Source organism: Podarcis muralis, chromosome 15 (genome assembly GCF_964188315.1).
Source record: "Podarcis muralis chromosome 15, rPodMur119.hap1.1, whole genome shotgun sequence".
In the NCBI taxonomy this organism is placed as follows: Eukaryota; Metazoa; Chordata; class Lepidosauria; order Squamata; family Lacertidae; genus Podarcis; species Podarcis muralis.
In genome coordinates, this window is record NC_135669.1 from 16873086 (window position 1) to 16891955 (window position 18870).

General features: G+C 46.9%; 1 protein-coding gene across 3 annotated transcripts in view; it reads left to right on the forward strand.

Moving 5' to 3' along the window:
• SIK3 (SIK family kinase 3) overlaps positions 1-18870 on the forward strand; it is a 92077-nt gene that overhangs the window by 44918 nt on the left and 28289 nt on the right. For all 3 annotated transcript variants that reach the window (XM_077919379.1, XM_028708458.2, XM_028708460.2), the window contains exons 2-3: positions 9822-9938; positions 12302-12365. In XM_077919379.1, the coding sequence (XP_077775505.1) occupies positions 9822-9938; positions 12302-12365 (181 nt within the window). The remainder of the gene's footprint in view (positions 1-9821; positions 9939-12301; positions 12366-18870) is intronic.

Here is an 18870-nt window from a genome sequence, read left to right on the forward strand (position 1 = left end):
TCTTTCTCTGGCTCAGACTGGCAGCGGCTTGGGCTGTCTTCTTTTTTGCTCTTCAAGATATGGCAATCCTACTTCAGGACTAGTATAATCAGAAGTTTGAGGGAAGGGAGGAATGCTTGTGTTGCCTGGAAGGTCAACTTGGTATCTCTTCGCCCAGAGCAAGGAGAGAAAATAAAACTGAACTACAATGTCTGTTAGCGACGCGGGTGGTGCTGTGAGTTAAACCACAGAGCCTAGGGCTTGCCGATCAGAAGGTCGGCAGTTCGAATCCCCGCGACGGGGTGAGCTCCCGTTGCTCGGTCCCTGTTCCTGCCAACCTAACAGTTCGAAAGCATGAAATGCAAGTAGATAAATAGGTACTACTCGGGCAGGAAGGTAAATGGCGTTTCCGTGCGCTGCTCTGGTTCACCAGAAGCGGCTTAGTCATGCTGGCCACATGACCCGGAAGCTGTACGCCGGCTCCCTCGGCCAATAAAGTGAGATGTGCGCCGCAACCCCAGTCAGTCACGACTGGACCTAACGGTCAGGGTCCCTTTACCTTTACAATGTCTGTTAACCTCATACTACTTTGGCCGTTGTAGACTGTGTGGTGACTCCTACAGCTAGCTTTGGGGCCTCTCTCTCCAACCGCTTGGCATTGTCAATATTGCCACCTGTGCCACCAGCCACGCACAGTGACCTGTTCACAGATGGTGGTATATGTGCAGGAAAGGGAGGTGGTCTAGGATAGCGCTTTTCTCTGCTCCAGTTTGCACTAGGTAGCTTTTGCTCTTTGCTAAAGGCAGACGAGAACATTGGCAGCCTAGGGGTGACTGGTACAAGAGGATAAGTATGCAAATACCCCATTGTCCTGTGTTTGGAAAGCACTGCCGCTTAACAGAATTATTTGGTAATAAACTCCATGGCAGAGAGATTTGGGTGTGTAAGGGTCAAATGCAAGCAAGCCCCAGGGCTTTACTGAGACTGCCTTGACACTGTGGACAACTTTTCCCTGTACCTGGAAATTGCAGGCTTACAGGAAGTCTGACAGTGTGAGCTGGGGCTGGCATAGGATATAGCAGCTTTGCAGTTGGTACCTTTTATCCAGAAAGACTCTGAGACTGTGCCTCTCACCCTCTTTGTCACTAAATGCAGCCAACCCCCACAGGGGAGAGCGCCAAGGTTTCAGATGGGCTGCCTCCTCAGGAGGTTTACATTTGCCACTACTTAAAATGCAAGCTCCCTCTCTAGTCAGTGTTGGGCTCTTTCTCCACCACCACCCCTGACAATGAGGAGTAGAACAGAGCTCTAAACTCTTAATTGCCCTCAAAAGAATCCTATTTGTGGAACTGGTACAGAGTCGGGATACGTCATTCCTTTTGAGAATTGAAAAGAACCCCAGTGCTTTTACAGGAGAGCTTCCACTAGAGCTTGCAAACAGAAGCAGATGGCAAGGCCATGGCAGGGAGGCATGGTGACTGAGAGAGCAAGGGCACAGTGGTGATGCCACCTTGCCTGACTTGAATGTGCACAAGGACCTTGGCACGTGGTCTCAGGCAGGGCGTAATGACAGCATGCTTGGAAGCCGTGTGCTGCGGTGTGATCCTGAGAGCTGCCCAATGCTGATGGAGGGTTTGTTATATAAGGTCACCAACAAAAGCGTCTAAGTTCAGAGCCTTGTCTCCAGCTGAGATTTATGTGCGTCTGCCAATAAAAATGGGCTCCAGATGTGAGTAAACGGCTCAGAGCTCTTTGAATGGCTGCATTTTCCTCACTTGATCTGGATTTAATTTGAGGCTGCAGAACAGCAAAAGTGAAACTTCCAGTAGTCGCTTAATACTGTGGCAGAAAGGCAAAAGGCAGCAGCAAGAGGCTTACCCCGGTGGTGGTGGTGGTGGTGGTGGTAAAATAAAACAAACCACAAGACTCTCCCGCTCACAGTAAGGTTGCTGAAATTATTTGCCCTAAAACTCTCTTTAGCTCCCCCACCCCCAAAAGCTGCTGGGCCCTGCCACTCCCCACCCCAAATGTGTGGCAATTTTGTGTCCTGATATTCTTGGCCTGGGGAGTGCTTGATTTGGATTTAATGTGTTGGTTGTTCATCAGAGATGGCAGCCTTGACTTTTTATGCTCCAGCTTCCTCTGTGACTGTGACAGGCAAGCTGTGGCCCCGGGGTAATTTTGCAAGGCATTTTGGGCTTGGAGAAGAGTGCTCTGGGGCCAGAGAACTGGCTTCCCATGGCAGTCTGGTTTTCTGAGACAATGGGTGATTATTGTGGTGTTGATGTCCACTACTGCCACCTATTGGCTGCTTGCACACACAATGGGATGGAAATGCTGTTTCTAGAACCCTGAAAGACCAAGCCTTTACTGGCTTTCACAGGACAGCGTGAGGGGGAGCAAATTTCATGGAAGGCCTGATAACTTGCAGCACTCAAAATAATAGATTCTTTTACTTTTTAAGACATTGTAATTCTCTCCCTTCGATTCAAAATCCCCACAGTGCTTTACAGTAATGAACAAAAGCAGGATAAAGTAATGAAAGGCAGTGTTCAACAAGTCTCACCAAAGGGTGTAGGGAATACAGAGGTTCAACGTGAAAAACAAAAACGTCTTTGCCTGCTGCCTAATGACTGCCTCCTAAAAAGGCAGATGATATTCACACCCCAATAATTAGGCATTTGTAACTCCTGGGCCCAGACTTTCACCGCATTCTGGTAGGTTAAAAAAAAAAAGGCAAGGATGGCAAGGATCAAGCAAGCATGTTATAAGCAGTACTCCTGCAAGCATTTTGCCCATGTCTACAGGCCAAAGAAACTGAAATACATGCCTTAATACTAGATGGTACTCTGGACCCATCCACAAACTGTGGTGCTGAACTTGTGGAGTCCAGGTTGAATGGTTGCTGTTGGGCATCTTTTTCAGAATTGCAGTTGATGTTTTAATAGGCTTCTATGGGCCTTTTGTGACCCTTGGGTGGCACCTGATTGAGCAGACACAGGGCATGGAAGTTCATCTGCGTTGGCATTTCGGTCCCCTCTGCTCCTCATTTACCTGATCAGTTCCCAGCTGATAGGGAGAGAAAAACCTGTGTCTGGGCAAGTTGTTATACACTTGTCTGTGGTGGGAGAACTGTGAGCTTTCTGGGGAGAGAAGGGGGAGCTTCTGTGGAAAAGATGGAGCAAAGAATCTATGGGGCAGGTAAGTTCACAATGTGTCAAAGGGCTGTCTTCTTCCAACCTGGAGTCCTTTGTGCAGCTGACCTACTTCTGTTTGTATGGCTGCTGCTGTCATAGTCTCTGCACGTGTTAGACAGTGGGATGTCTTGTCCAGTCCTGCTTGGGTTTCATGTTGCTTAAGCAGGAAATATCACTTTCTACAAGAAGTAAAGTTGCCCGAGAGCATTGCGGTTTCTTCTGCTGTTCCTTGCTGCCCATCTGGGATGGGCTTGATGGCTTGAAGGCCAGGTGACATGGAGGGCTTTTGCTTTCTCATTTGGAAACATCATTGAAGTGGAAGTGCTGGGGGGGGGGCTAAATTCTGCCACCCCTTTGTATTGGCATGCATTTGGTTTACGTTCTAGCAGGTAAATACAAGTTTCAAGGAATCCTGTCTGAATGTTACTCCCACTTGAAATTGATAAACAGGATGTTTTCATTGATTCCTCATTGTGCCAAGTGGGTGTTGCCTTCCATGTCAAGAGATTGATGTTGCCTCTAGTGTGCTGTATTCCCCCCCCCCCCTCGTACGCTTAACTCACCTCTGTTTTCCAGTGGTGCAGCAATAAAACTGCTTGCACATTTGCAAAGCTAAGCAGGGTCCAGTACGGTTTCAAATCAGATGGGGAACTGTGTGTTGAGATTCCTGCATTGCAGAGAATTGGACTAGATGACCCTTGGGGTCCTCTCCAACTCTATTATTCTGACACTTTAGCTTGCTAAATAGCAGCAATCCAGAAGCAGAGTCAATCAGGTTTTTCCTTGAGCAGTTCAGGCTGTTAATCTAACAAATATTTCTGGATAGAGTGTCTTCCTTGTGTCTGTCAGGCAGTGCAGTTCCATGGCCTGTGTTGCCGTACAACATTGGAACACAAGCCTACAAGGTTGTAAGTGCATTGTAGAGTCCCCCCTTTTCTTTCTTAGAGGGACAGTGGCAGTGTTAGAAACTGGGATAGAAAAGCACCGGGGTTATGGGCACCAAAACAGAATGTCTAGTCGCCATGGGGGGTGGGTCGGCAACACTTTTTATTATTTTGATAAACATGAATTGATACACAATTAACACAAGTGACACATCGTTAATATCACATTTTTAGCAGAATTATTAATACATGTTTAATTTGGTGTTTGCAATAAAAATATTGGTACCATTCTTCAGTTTTCAAAAACTCTACTCTTTATTGTTAAACTCCTTAACATGCTTTCTGTCCTTAACATATACTTCAAGACATCAAAGCACATACATTTCAGTAATCCTTGAGTACCAGCCAGGTGCAAAAAATGGCAGCCAAACTTTTTGAGGTGCTCGCAAATGGGGGATCTTTAGGTACAAAATGCGCCTGGCGCCCTGCTAATTTTGAACCCTGGACAGTAATATTCAGTTACAGAACCTTGAGCAATTTGGGAGCAAGCAGCACTATTCCACAAGTCAGTGAGGAGTGATCCTGTGCCTCTTGCAACATTTGGCTGGGCTGTTCTCTCTTCAATGAGCCCCAAAACGGCACGTGCCTGTAGCTTTCTTCTGCCTTTCAGACTGTATATGTTATAAACATGGGGAGTAGCAGAGCTATAGGGATGAGTGTTCTCACTCTGCTGCTGTCACTGTTTTAGCAACCCTTCATGAGTTGGAGGGCACTTTCTGAAGTGAGGAGTCTATTGGACTCATGTTGGTGCCCCCCCATTTTAGAACCCTGATTTTTCCGGGGTTCTAGAATGCGCAGGGCACCTCCGTAAGCAGAGGAAGGCTCCCTGTTTTGCAAGGTCACCCTCCATGAATTGGGAGGCAAATGGAATAGTAATGGTAAGCTCACATTCTCATCCCCACAACTCCCCCTGTATGTTTACCGCATGCACAGTCTCAACGCCTGTTTTATTTTTGACATGGGACTACTCTTGTGCATCACACTCCTGCAGGCATTATCATTTCTCAGTGCAATATAGGAAGGTTTCATGTGCACGTTTAGCACCGTGGAAGCTGCAAGCCCTCACTGGAGGAGCTGCTTCCAGGAAATTGGCACTTGCACGTCTCTTTTGGAAGTGAATGTGCTTTCAAGGGGAGAGGATTATTTTCATTAAAATTGTGTGGTGTCAACTTTGGAGCCAGGGTCTGTTCTACCCAGCGCTCTTTGTCCAAGTTGTGCTGGAATGGGAATGGCTGGCTGGCTTTCTAATTAGGAGACCTTTCCTGCCTAGCAAAGTTTCCAGTGACTATTAACATGAGGTCTGCAGAATGCTGGCTGCTGGTCTGAGCCAGAGGCATTTGCACCCCGTGGAATAAGCAGACAATACCGGAGTTAGTCTACAGCCAGCAATTTTCTATGCTGGAGCAGCCTAAAGAATCCCTGGCTTGCTTTGCAAGTGCTTTAGAATCTCTGTTCCAGCCTTCTGGGTGAAATGGCATGGTGGTGGAAAAGATGTAGCATCCTACTCCAGGGTGTCTGTACTGTGGCGTTTTTGAAGGCGGACAAGCCCCATAGTTACACGCCATCCTGACCTACTTTGGGAAATTGTAGGTCAAAAGCCAAGGCATTCTAGCTTCACTGACTTTTTGTTCCATAACGATAGAGGATCTTGGAACTTGGGAGCAATGCAAGATCAGCCAGAGCCAGCAGTCATGCAATCCACAATATCGGGTACATTGGAGCACTTGTTTCTGGCTCAGATGAAATGGTTTGCTCTTGGAAGACAGCAGTGCTCTTAAACACCCCAAATCACTTTCTACCACAATGTCGTAATAATTCAAAACCAGAGTGGTACACATGCAGGAGATGAAACAGGTGGTGTACCTAGACAAGTGTGTGAGAAGTTCCACCAGGGCTGCTCCTCACAGCTCTTTGGCTGTTCCTCATGCCATCTTTTCAACAGTAGACCGCTCTTTGCCTCTTGCTTCAGCAAACTTGAGAATTGCAGGATGAGGAACGGGCCTGAGAGGTGGCACACTGGCAGTTGGAGGGTAGGGGCAAGCCTCTTCTGGCCTGCATTTTAGCTCCCTTCTCCCTCTAATCCAGGGGTAGGCAACCTAAGGCCTGGGGACCAGATCCGGCCCAATCACCTTCTCAATCCGGCCCACGAATGGTCCGGGAATCAGCGTGTTTTTACATGAGTAGAATGTGTGCTTTTATTTAAAATGCATCTCTTGGTTATTTGTGGGGCCTAAGAATTCGTTCTCCCCCCCCCCCAATATAGTCTGTCCCACCACATGGTCTGAGGGACAGTGGACCGGCCCACGGCTGAAAAAGGTTGCCAACCCCTGCTCTAATCCATGGGTAGGCAAACTAAGGCCCGGGGACTGGATCTGGCCCAATCGCCTTCTAAATCCGGCCCGCAGACAGTCCGGGAATCAGTGTGTTTTTACATGAGTAGAATGTGTCCTTTTTATTTAAAATGCATCTCTGGGTTATTTGTGGGGCATAGGAATTTGTTCATTTTTCTTCTTCAAAATATAGTCTGCCCCCCCCCCCCACAAGGTCTGAGGGACAGTGGACTGGCCCCCTGCTAAAAAAGTTTGCTGACCCCTGTCTAATCCCTGCAGAGGGGAGAGCACCACCAGCTGGGCTCCCATAAATTAATTGCTGAGCAATGCAGAGGAATGTTCAACTATAAAACAGCACCACCTGTGAATTAGCATTACTTGCACTTGCTCCCAGTGGAGCTTTGAACTCTGTTTCAGAATTATGCCCTTAACTTCTCCCCAGCAGAGTGTTGGGTAGTTCTCCCAACCTTGCTTCTCAAGCATTGGTTTCTCAAATTGTGAGGTTGAAGTTTGGACAGAAGGAAAGGGGAAGGCAGCTTGGATTTTGAAGCACTTCTAATTGGTGGCAGCATGAGTGCTGGGAGCTGGCATAGTTGCTGCAGATGCTACACGCTTTGTTAGCTTCCCATAATGGGATTGTTAATTTCCCTGGGCTTTTGTTTTGGAGTTTCACTACTGAAGGGATTCTGTTTATAGATTAAAGGTAAAGGTACCCCTGCCCGTATGGGCCAGTCGTGACCGACTCTGGGGTTGCGTGCTCATCTCGCTTAAGAGGCCAGGAGCCAGCGCTGTCCGAAGACACTTCCGGGTCATGTGGCCAGCGTGACGAAGCTGCTCTGGCGAGCCAGCACCAGCACAGCGCATGGAAATGCCGTTTACCTTCCCGCTATAAAGCGGTCCCTATTTATCTACTTGCACTTAAGGGTGCTTTTGAACTGCTAGGTGGGCAGGAGCTGGGACCGAACGGCAGCAGCTCACCCTGCCGCGGGGATTCGAACCGCCGACCATACGATCGGCAAGTCCTAGGCACTGAGGTTTTACCCACAGCGCCACCCGCGTCCCCTGATTATAGATTAGTTTATAGATTAGTTTGACACTTAATTGTGGCCACAGTCCAGTGGATTGAGCAGAATCTGGGTCAACCTGTGCATGAACTTGAGGCATCTTTGGAGTATATGGGGCTGACTGCCCTGAGCTTACTCAGCTGCAGTTGGTGGAGACTGTACACCCCATTGGTCAACATCCCCAGCCAAAACCTTGAATTGAGAAGCTCCTCCAGGGTTGAGTTGATAACACCTATGGCTTCCACTGAAAGTAAATGGGTAATACCGATTGAAGTATCAGGAGCCTCAGAGGGAGGTTTGCCAGTGAGTATACACTTCATAATTATCCAGGAAAACTCACTTGGTTAATATTCAGATGAGCTGGGGGTTACATTAAGGCATATTTTAATCGTTTTCTTCCCCAGTAGCAGACTCAGGGGAAGCACACCAAGTTCTCTGACGAATCTTGCTGTTGAGGCTGCAGCATCCTGCTGATCTGTCCCACTGAATTTATAATGGGAGCAGTCATTTGGGTTGGAAGTTGTCTGAATTCTGGAGGTGTCCCCTAAAGGCAGCTCTTTCAGCTTGCTCTTAGAGCTCCAGCAGCTTTTAACATTGGCCATTTCGATGGCAGACCTTTGACATGGTCTCTTTGCCAATGCTTACTGTACACACATGGCTGGTGCTGGTGGAGAAATTAGCTCTTTTTGATCAGCCTACCAATATTCTATACCACATGTTGGAACACATCCACAGCCACATGTGCTTTGGACAAAGTAGGCCAACTGGGTGGAAGGGATGGGGTCTTTGCTCACCTGAAAAGAGCACTGAAAAGGGAAAGAGGAGGAGAGAGATGCATCAGTGACCTATGATTCTGCATTTCAGGGAAGGGTGGGGTAGTGGTGAAGATTTGACTGGAAAAACATTTTGCTGGCTGAGCCGCAAGACAAGAGAGCTGCTGTGCTCAATCTACTTCCCTACCCGTGAAAAGGCTTTGCTACGACATTTGTGCCAGGAAGGCAACAGTGACTTGGGTTTCACGTGGAATTGGACATCTCCATGGGGACGGGTAAACAGGCAGCTTCAAACACTGTGGAGCATGCCTCAGTGAGGACATTTGTCAGTGTGGAATGAGACACTTGCTGTTCCAGGCAGAGCACTAGAGGAAGCAGTAATGAATGGGCTGGGTAGAGGACAGCAGCAGATTCCTCTAGGCAGGTGTCACTGACTAGCACTTACCACTAGTAAGCAGGCAATAGTCCTGTGTGCGCTGTTTGCATGTATGCTGGCATAATTCGAGTGTATAGAAAACATTCCATGCTATGAAAAATAAGTGCATGTAACATGAATAGAGTGGCCTAGATCTAGGAAATCTTGAATTTATCAGGGCCTAGACAGGATTCCCTTTGATTACATATGTCATACTAATAAAATGGAAATATACATTTTGGGCTGCTAGCAATCTAGACTCTGTTTTCTAACTATTCCACACTGTGATGGTGATGCTTTAATATTCAAAGGACGCTGAATTGGAGTTCTTTCTCTCTTTTTTAAAACTGCTTTGGAGATCTGGTGCTTTAGGCTTGCTTGTGCGGGTATCGCACTAAAGGGCTACAACCAGGAGACTAGTCCTGGTTAGAATTATCCATGTATCCTGGAATTTAAGATGTTAAAAAATGGGTGCTAGGTGACCTGCATTTTTACAACTGGAAAGTGGCCCCATGAGATGCAACTAATTTCTGGTCTACATCTCTAGTAAATGGAATGTTTTGGATGTTTATAGTTTAAAACGATCTACTCCTCTGGGGAGAGAGAAGCTTTACTGGGATTGCTTATGTTTCTCTACATTTGTAGTAAACTTCAAAGTGCTTGGAACTGTCTGTAAAACCTGTTTCCTTTTCACCTCTGCACATAAGGGGCAAGGCTGCTTGATGTGAGATGTTGCAGACATTCTGTGGAACAACTTTCTTGACCCAATAAATAGGACATAGGTGTGTGTGGTGGTGGGGAGGGGTGCCATAGTGTAATGTAGAGCATGTGGGAATGTTGCAGGTTCAACCTTTGGCACTTGCATCTTAGGTGTCGAGACTGGGAAAGACCTGGGCAACAGAAATGGAGGGTGATGGGCTAGATGGACCAGTAGCCTGACATAGGCAGTTTCGTGCAAATCCCCAATAGTGACTGTGCCTTGATTGGTGCAATAACATCTTTCTTGTGAACAGTTTGGAAACTGACACTTTTGCTATAAGAGGCAATGATGTTTCTGAATTCCACTTGACCAGTCTGAGGTTGTGTTTTCTAATGGCCTGTCTTGCTGGTCCCTTTCAGGTTGCCATAAAGATAATTGATAAGACTCAGCTGGACGAAGAGAACCTCAAGAAGATCTTCAGAGAAGTTCAGATCATGAAGATGCTTTGCCACCCACACATCATCAGATTGTATCAGGTATGAATGCTGTGTGTTGGTGTCCACTCTGAGGATTCACTTGTTAGTGTCCTTGAGGTTTGGGAGTAAAGACCATGGGTGGGACTAGGGTGGGACATGGGAAACCTCCAAATTCAGCTGTTCAACAGGCATTAACAGAGGTGGGCAGCTTTTGCAGTGACTGCTGCTGGAATGAGGCCTCTTAGCTTCTTGAGAGAAGCAGCTTTCTGTCAACTGAATGCACATAATAATGCCAAAGATGAACCATTCCAGAATCTGCGCAACCATCTTTCTGCACCGCCAAGGCCTGTCAGCAGGCTATTCATATCCGCTGTTTCTCAAGGAGTAGAATTTTTGCATGTGATTCTTTCATGTGGCTTTTAACTGAAAAGTGACTGAAACAAAAGACAGCACAGGCTGTCTGATGAGCTCCAATTTCGACATGGGATGGCCAGTTTCTGGACTGTTAAGAGCAGGGTCCAGGTGTGTCCCTCTTGGCTCCCACCCACCAAATTGTTTTGAGACACATTGAAAAACCACTCTGTCCATAAGAAATGCCCCGCCCCCCGTCTATGGAAGTGGGGTGATCTGGAGGCAATTTCTTGAGCATCAGCAGTTCCTCCAAACCCCTCAAAAGCAAAAAGGACTGCTTGTAGTCACAGTTCAATGCCCAAATTTTATTTTCTATTAGAAATGTCCCTTCCTTCCTTCCTGCCTGCCTGCCTGCCTGCCTGCCTGCAATTTACAAGCAAAAGGCTGAAAGATACCAGGCTAAATCCCTTATCCACTCTGCTCATCAAAGGCGGTGGCAGCGGGGGGCAGGGGACCGGATGTCTAGGCTGGCTAATGTTGAGGCTCCATAATTCACTACATGGGTCCATTTGGGCAGGGACCCCTTTGCGTATGAAGGGGTGCTGTCAGAAACACTGGCCTGGTACTCCTGTCTTGAGGTGAAAATTCCATGGAACATACTCATTTGACCTCATCCATGCACACACACTGCCCCCTGTTACAAGCTTTTTAAACTTTTACACTTCTGTTTTGCTCTGAGTCTACAGAAGAGTGTCTCCCACTGTGCTAGTGTGACATTTAAAGGGCACTTCAGTGAAACCATCCCTTTTGCTCCCCTACCCCCTGCCCTATTCCCTGTGTCCTGTTGAGTAATGAGAACCGTAGCAGTTTGCTCTGGGAAAACCTGCTTACTGTCCTCTGTGTTGCCGTTGTCACTTGCAGCAAGAATCTGTTTAGCCCCAGTTCTGCACCTCACTTATTCTTCATCATCTTCATTGGTACCAGTGCAGATACAGTATTTGGGGAACTGCAATGGGAAAACAAGGCAGAGAACCATTACCATTCTCTTGCCTTGATTTTTTTGCTTCCAGCCTTCCAGGCCACTTCTCTCCACAATTCACTGTGCCCTGCATGGTGAGGATATGGAGTCCCTGAACCTTGGCCTTCAGGGAACTTGTGGCTGACCAGCCTCTTTTCCAGGAGTTTCCCTGCTACATCTCCAGCGGTCTGAATGACATGGTAGACAGTGGCTTTGTTAGCCCATCTACATCATTTATCCAAAGAACCAAGGTTATTTGGCACAACAAGAAGGCTTTAATTGGGTGCATTTTTTGCCTAAGACCTGTCAGATATCTGGTCTGGATTAAACAGAATGAAAGGGCCTCCAGAGTGAACAGCCAAGCTAGTTACCTCTTCTGTTGAGATGCTTGAATTGCTTGTGGGGTGTTCTTTGCCCTTGCAAAGAGATACTGCTGCCTTTGCTGGCAAGTCTGTAGCTACTTGAGTGTTTTAAGTTATGAGGTCAATTATGGAGCTTAGCTCCAACTCTGAAAATGCTTTAGAGCATCGCACCCATCACACCTGAATGCTTTTGAGAAAGCAGGGTGTATGGGCTGGTCCTTTTTGCTGGCTGAAACATCCATCAGGTCATTCAGATTAAACGCCTTTATATAATTTGAATTAAAATGACAGACCCATCCTTCTACGCTTCAGTTACCATATTTGCAAGTTGTTGTTGTTCTTAAGAGGCATTAATTACCCAAAGGCATTCTTAGCATGGCTTGTGGAAGTACCTTTAGAGTAACATTGGCCCCTCAGAATGGGAAGTGTCGGCTCTTTCAGCTTGGAAAAGGCATCTTGAAAACTCACTTGCAGCATTTTAGCCTGAAGTTTAGCCTGTCTTGCTTGCATTATGTTTGGGTCCTTAACAGACCTTGTGCACTTGAGTGCAGCCGCTGGGTGGGTTCTTCTAATTTGTTGAGTGTGGCTCAGTGTATTTAAGATGCAAGTCACAAAAAGTAAGGTCCAATTAGCGCCAGCTTCCTTTTGTCCTAGGCAATCTCCTTATCTGTCAGTTTTCTGTCCTTGTGCAGGTTATGGAGACAGAGAGAATGATTTATCTGGTGACAGAATATGCGAGCGGAGGGGAAATATTTGGTAAGTACATTTATTGCATTCTTTAATCAGATAATGTACTTAGTCAACTACAGTAAACTTAAAATAGCTGCCCCTCCTCTCCGCTTTCAGCTGAGTGATGCCCTTCAGGTCTTGGAACTTTCCATTGATCAACGTATTTGGTGGGAGGACTTGCAAGCTGCAGTGAACTGGGTTTGCTGCCTTCCTAGGGAGGAATAATATTTAAAAATGAGGGTGCCTTTCATAAATAAAGGCCTGAAATGTGCAACCTTGGGAAAAATTTTGCCAGCTTAAAATTCATTTTCAAAACTGGTGGGTGCATCTGAGCAGAGCAAAGCTGTTCTGAGTTGGCTACTCCTGTGGGAAAGATGGAGCTAATGATCCACTGCAGCTTCTGTGAAAATTAAAAGGGGGGTTAGTTTGATAAACAGTCACTAGTAAATGGTCCCAATGCATTTCTGGCTGGAAAATTGCATTTTCCAGTGCATAAAACTCAATAACATCTTGGGCAGGCTTGCTAAATCTCCAAAGCTCTCTTGTTAATCTCAAGTGTCCCTTCTGTGGCTTTCTATTGTGGATTCTGGCTAGCAGCATGCATACATAAACACACATGCACAATACATCCACATTCTCAGGGCTTTCGTGCCACCTGAAAACACTTTGCCCCCCCTTATGGTTTGGGGGTGACGTGTTTTACAAAAATGGTTTGGGTGAATTCTCATTCTACAAATCTCAGCTCTCTCCCATGACTCAGTAACAAGGGTAGGGAAGCTGTGGTCCTCCAGATGTTGAGTTTCAACTCCTGCCAGCCTCAGCCATCATGACAAATGCCTTAGGGAAGGTTCTCCATCCCTGCTCCATCCCTGCTCTGCAGAATTAACCTCTGTGGGTCAGAGGAGGCAGCATCTGATTTCCAGTGGGGTAGAGCCAGCCATTTCGCATTCTCCAGCTGGTTAACTGTTTTTTGTTATTTTTAAAACTGTTGATAGTATATGATATGTCAGTGAAAAATGCACAGCTGAGGACTGTTGCTCTGCATTTTTCAAGAGTAGCTACTCGGGACTGTTCAAAATGCTCTGGACAAGCACTTTTCAGTCGGAAGAGAAAGACAGGCCACCAGCCTAAGTGTGCCACTGCAGAACAGGACCATTCTTTTCCACTCAGACCACACACACACACACGTCTGACAGAGATTAGCCCCTGCAAAGCAGACCACAGAGAGCAAGAGCACCTTCAAAGGTGGCTCAAGCAAGCGGGCCAAGTCACAAGCATAGAGTGGAAGTCATCATTTTAAAGGAAGCCATAGGCACTTCCAGTGAAGGTTTTAGTTTTTATTTCTTTTACTTGGTGATATTTTGTTCTTTTATGCAAACTGCTTTGGGGGTCCTTGCTGGGAATGGAAAGTGATATGAAATGTTTTGTAATGATATAACTGAAGAAACATTGCTGCATATGGAGCAACTGCTTTCAGCATTTTTAAAGACAGAGTAATGTAAAGTGTTTGCCTATGGAAAGCTGCCTTTATAGCTGGCCAGACCACTTGCCCACCTAGCACAGCATTGTCTGTGGGGACTGACATCAGCTGTCTGACAAGAAGGAGGGGGTCAGGGAGAACTGTTTCAATCAATTAATCAAGAACAGTTTGAAGAGATCTTTCCTTCTGGACTCTCCATGGAAGACCGCATGGCCTGTGGTTGCCTTGTTCTCCCTTTTGGTTGGGAGATGAGCTGTCCAGTGGAGGGAACACAGAAGCATGAGCTCTCTGCTGGATATACCTGGGGATGTTTGACTGGTCAGAAGCAAATTGTCTTCAGTATCTCTCCTTTTCAGGGAGCCCCAGCTTCTGTCCCTTGCATATCTATCCTGAGCCGAGCAGCCTTCCCTCCAGAAAGCCGCCCTGTGTGAGTTTGATCAGGCTTCTTCTGATGGTTACTAAAATAACCTTGTTACGTGCAGAGCGGATGGAAATCTCCCCATTGCTTTTGGAAGCCCTTCATGCTGCAGTAAATTCAGCTCGTTTGGAGCAGCTGATCTGCTGCACGCCATCCAACCCCCGTGGCCTTGCTTGCTAGCTGAGAGCTGGCAAGCCTAATTGTGGAACCCGCTTCTGTCATCTGGCCTGTGCATCTTGTTTACCTCCATCATTCCCCAGCTGTCTTCAGCCGCCACTCAAGCTCTACTTTAGCCCTAAACCCGTCATCTGCTGGGAGAGTGAAACCAGAACTTCCTCTGTGTTTCCTAGTGAAAAGCTTCTCAGGAGCTCCAGAGAGGAGGAGGAGGAGGAGATAGATTTGTTGAAGGAAGCAGAGGCCCAGCATTTCTCTCCCTTCCTTGGTAACTTCCACCCTAAGAGGAGTCTCTTCTAGCTGCTGGCTTGTTTCTGTGCTGAAACAAGACAGTTTCAGGCAGCTCCCTTAGCTGGCCACATGGCTTCCATTCAGCGTCTCTTTCTCTGTATGGGTGACTTGTTCCATTGGAGTCACTGGCTGCACTGTGAGCAGCTCCCAGAGCGGCTTCCCTGACTGCAGCTGTGTTAATAACGCCCTGTCGCTTGTTTACACTGCAGCTACTGTAAAAAGGAACCTGACATTTAGGGGGAGGGGGAGGAGATGGCTTAATTTATCCAATGTTTAAAGTGACTTTTTAATTTCCGTTGGTAATCTGGCCAAAGCTTGCGGGTAAGGAGCTGGAGCACTTGCAGCCCTGACGTGATCCAGACTGCTGAGCTACCCTTTCCGCCGCCAGCCCAAGCAGATCATTGTCACTGTTGGCTTCAGAGCGGCCTGCGCGTTGCCTGGAAAAACAGCAGCAGGAGCTCTGCTGAGCAGAGCTGCTTCCAGGCAGTTGAATGCTGCTGGGCCTTTGTGGTGTAATGGCAAGGGGTTTTCAATTCCTCCTTCCCTTCTTGGCTGGGCCACCCATATAGCGTCATAGTGGGACTTGTAACCTGCCCCTTAGGCAAAACATAGGTGCAAATGTCAGTCTTCTTTTTGAAGGGGATGGCTAGTGGTGATGGGTGGTGTTGCTCTACCTTTTGCTCTGACAATCTTCAGCAATTTCAGAGGCCTTCAGAAGGAGGGGCTGGGTGGGCATGAAGCATACGTTACAGCTGTAAATCCTACATAAAGAGTGCGGGTAGGATGCAGTAATTTTCATTACATGAGAACAATAACTGCAGGAGACTGGGGGCGTGTTTAGGATTCTCTAGAGTGGAGCTGGTTATTGGGCAGACATGATCCATACCATGCATCTATCAATCCTAGCAGTATAAGCAAATTTCTCATATGGTCCATCAAAGTTCCCCTAATTGAATTAGGCCAGAGGTAGGAAGCCACAGGCTCAGGGGCCAAGCGCAGCCCTCCAGGCATCTGTATCTATGCACCCCACCCCCACCCTGGAATGTGTCTCTGAAGTGTAATGATGTCCCTTGCTTGCCTGAATGTGTGGGGTGCAAATGTGTGGGGTGAGGGCAGAGACCTGTGGATTGTGCACAACTGGGATGTGGCCTACTGCACATGTGTAGTCACATCCATTGCTTGGCCCACTTTGTGCCTCTGGACCCACCCACCTACTACTGCTTTGTGGCCCCTGGGAGAGTTGAGCAAATCATGTAGTCTGGGCGTGCTGCTGGGATGACTTTCTAAGGGTGTTAGTGGAGCAGCTGGCTGCCACTTTAGCTCTAGGTAAGCAGAGTTGATACTGAGTGACCCCAACCAAGAGGAGAACTGATAGCTGCTCTGGGCACGCCATTCATACCTAATATTGGGAGCTTTCACTCAGCTTCCTCCCGAGAGATATTGTCTCCAAATGACCTGGTACCAATGACCTGGTGTCTGGCAAAGAGCTTTTAGAGAGAACTCATTTATTTGTCATTAACCTAGGGAAGTGTTTACTTTAGAAAAACAAAACAGAACACCAGTTCAGGTCCAAGAAAATAGACACAAATCTCTGTGCCTTTGCAGCAAGGTTGATCCCTGGCCATTCTTAGAAAGCTTTGATCCATTTGCAGGAAGGCTTTGTTGCTAAACATGTGCTTTTTTCCCTGGAGCAATCAAATGGCTCTTCATAACATTGTTAATTGTAATTAAAAGTACTTCTGTTGCTCCTGTCAGTGGAACAAAGTCATGTAGACTTTATCCCAGCTGGTAACTACAAGCAGAGCCAATGGGGGCTGGGACTGCTGGAGAGACCAAGTCTGCAGCCTGATCTCCTAATAGGATCCAGGCCTCTTTGGTGGACAAGGGAGTTGGGATGGAAGGGGAGCCATTGCCTCGTCTTGCTGGAGAGGTGGATCAAAGTTGGAAGGTGCTGAATGGTTTAGAATGGGATCTGAGCTGCCTCTGACTACATCAAGCAAATCCTTCTGGTTTTACCCAACTGTTGAGTAACAGAGGAAGAGAGGGAGATTTCCTCTCACGAAGGACCTGTTCACATGGAGCACATGCACCTGAGATGATAGCTCTCAGCTGAGAACAGCAAGATATGCCCACCCCCATCAGCATTTGGGTGCCTGCCAAGGGCTGAGATTCATCCAAAAACATTGACCTAGTTCAGCCTTGTGCTTTAGGAACTGTTAAATTGCAGCGGGAAAGCCAGTGTGTGGTATTGGGAACGACACCACAGATGCATCCAAGAAACCATTTCTTCAGAAGGAGCCTGCTGCTTTGGCCTCAAAGGGGAAGGTTGGGCAGTTTCAACCTGCTTCCCTTCATAAACTGTATTAATTATAGAGCGAAAGATGAAAGTCTGCTTTAGAGAATCAAAATTAAGCTAAAGTTTTCCCATTAGGTGGTTGTTTTGGCCAAAAGTGCCCACTAATTAAAATACCCAGGCACAAGCAGTTCACAGTAAATACTAATTACACAAACACATCAAAAGCCTTCTGCCTCTCCAGATAAAGAGCAATTTCTTTCTTTTGATGTTGCATTTCTAATATATTTTGATGGGGCTTTCAGCCGGCAAGCTTCTTTTCCTTCCCTGATTAAATTTCATTTATAATAAAAGATACCAGGTGCAGGCAGTGAAGTGGGCGTGTGGTGAAGTTGCAGAGGGTGCCTATACACACTTACTAGGAAGTACAGTGGTGCCCCGCAAGACGAATGCCTCACAAGACGAAAAACTCGCTAGACGAAAGGGTTTTCCGTTTTTTGAGTTGTTCCGCAAGACGAATTTCCCTATGGGCTTACTTCGCAAGACGAAACGTCTTGCAAGTTCTTGCGAGTTTGTTTCCTTTTTCTTAAAGCCGCTAAGCCGTTAAGAGCCGCTAAGCCGCTAATAGCCGTGCTTTGCAAGACAAAAAAACCGCAAGACGAAGAGACTCGCGGACGAAGAGACTCGCGTCTTGCGAGGCACCACTGTAAGCCCAACTCAGTGGGACTTGCTTCTAAGTCAGCATGCATAGGATTGTGCTGCTATTCTTCTTAAGGAGCAGCTGAGGAGGTAGAGTCTTGGGTTTGGATGCAGGAGTGAACATTGCAGCTTCTCCTGAAGCCTCCCTAGTGTCAAGGTGGGAGTCAGGAACAGCTCAGCAATAACTCACAAGGTGCCAATGAAGTTAACTCTTTATTCAAAGAAACAAAACACAAACACATTCTAAAACACAAACCCTCCTGGCCTCTCTGAGTGCACACATACATATGCCCCTTTCTTTCTTTTAGCACATACCGGGCAAATATTTCTTTAAGCTGAGGTGTGAGATTTTACTGCCCAGGTAGAAATGCAGAAGAGAGAGGGAGCCCACCTTCCATTATGGGTTGAAAGATGGCTTGTGGGCCTATCAGCTGCAGAAATGCTGCCAAATTTGTGCAAGATTTAGAGCAAAGAGCAGCCTGTTGGATAATTCTGTATTTCACAATCTGTAGATGCAAGCTACCTCTGACATTAATCACTAGAACGCGGAAAGGCCCATGATGCAAAGCTGGTTACAAGAGAAGACGGCAAAAAGGCACCAGTTTTTTCTCAGAGACAGAGGAGGTGAAATGTTTGTAACCTTCCTCCAGGAGATTACGAACATGGTTTGGCTCTTGCCTCTGGAGCCCAGTAGCTATTTACAGAGTGAATTATTCTTTTATGAATACTCAAGAAGCAGTCCAAATGAACTGTGAACGGAGAAAAGGAGGAAGCAAGCATGAGGGAGTTTCTTTTGATCCCACCTGGGAATGTAAGAAGGGCTTGTGGCCTTGACTCTTAAACTCTCTGGGCCAGGAGTGAGGTCCTTGAGATATAGCTTGAATCCATCAGGCGCAACATGGCCAACACTCGGAGATGATGGAGCTGCAGTCCAGCAGTATTTGGAGGGCCACCGTTTCTCCCCCCCCCCCCCCGACAGAAATCATATTGCTACTTTTACTTCTTCATAGCAGGAACACTCTTAGCAGAGTGAGGCCTGGGGAATAAGGTATCAATTCCCTTTCTATAAAATGACTTCACTATTATGTGGGATAACTAGCCTCATATAACCCACATGCTTAAGTCTAATTAGTGCATGAAGGGGTTAATGCCATAGAATAAGCCGTCCTGCTAGGCT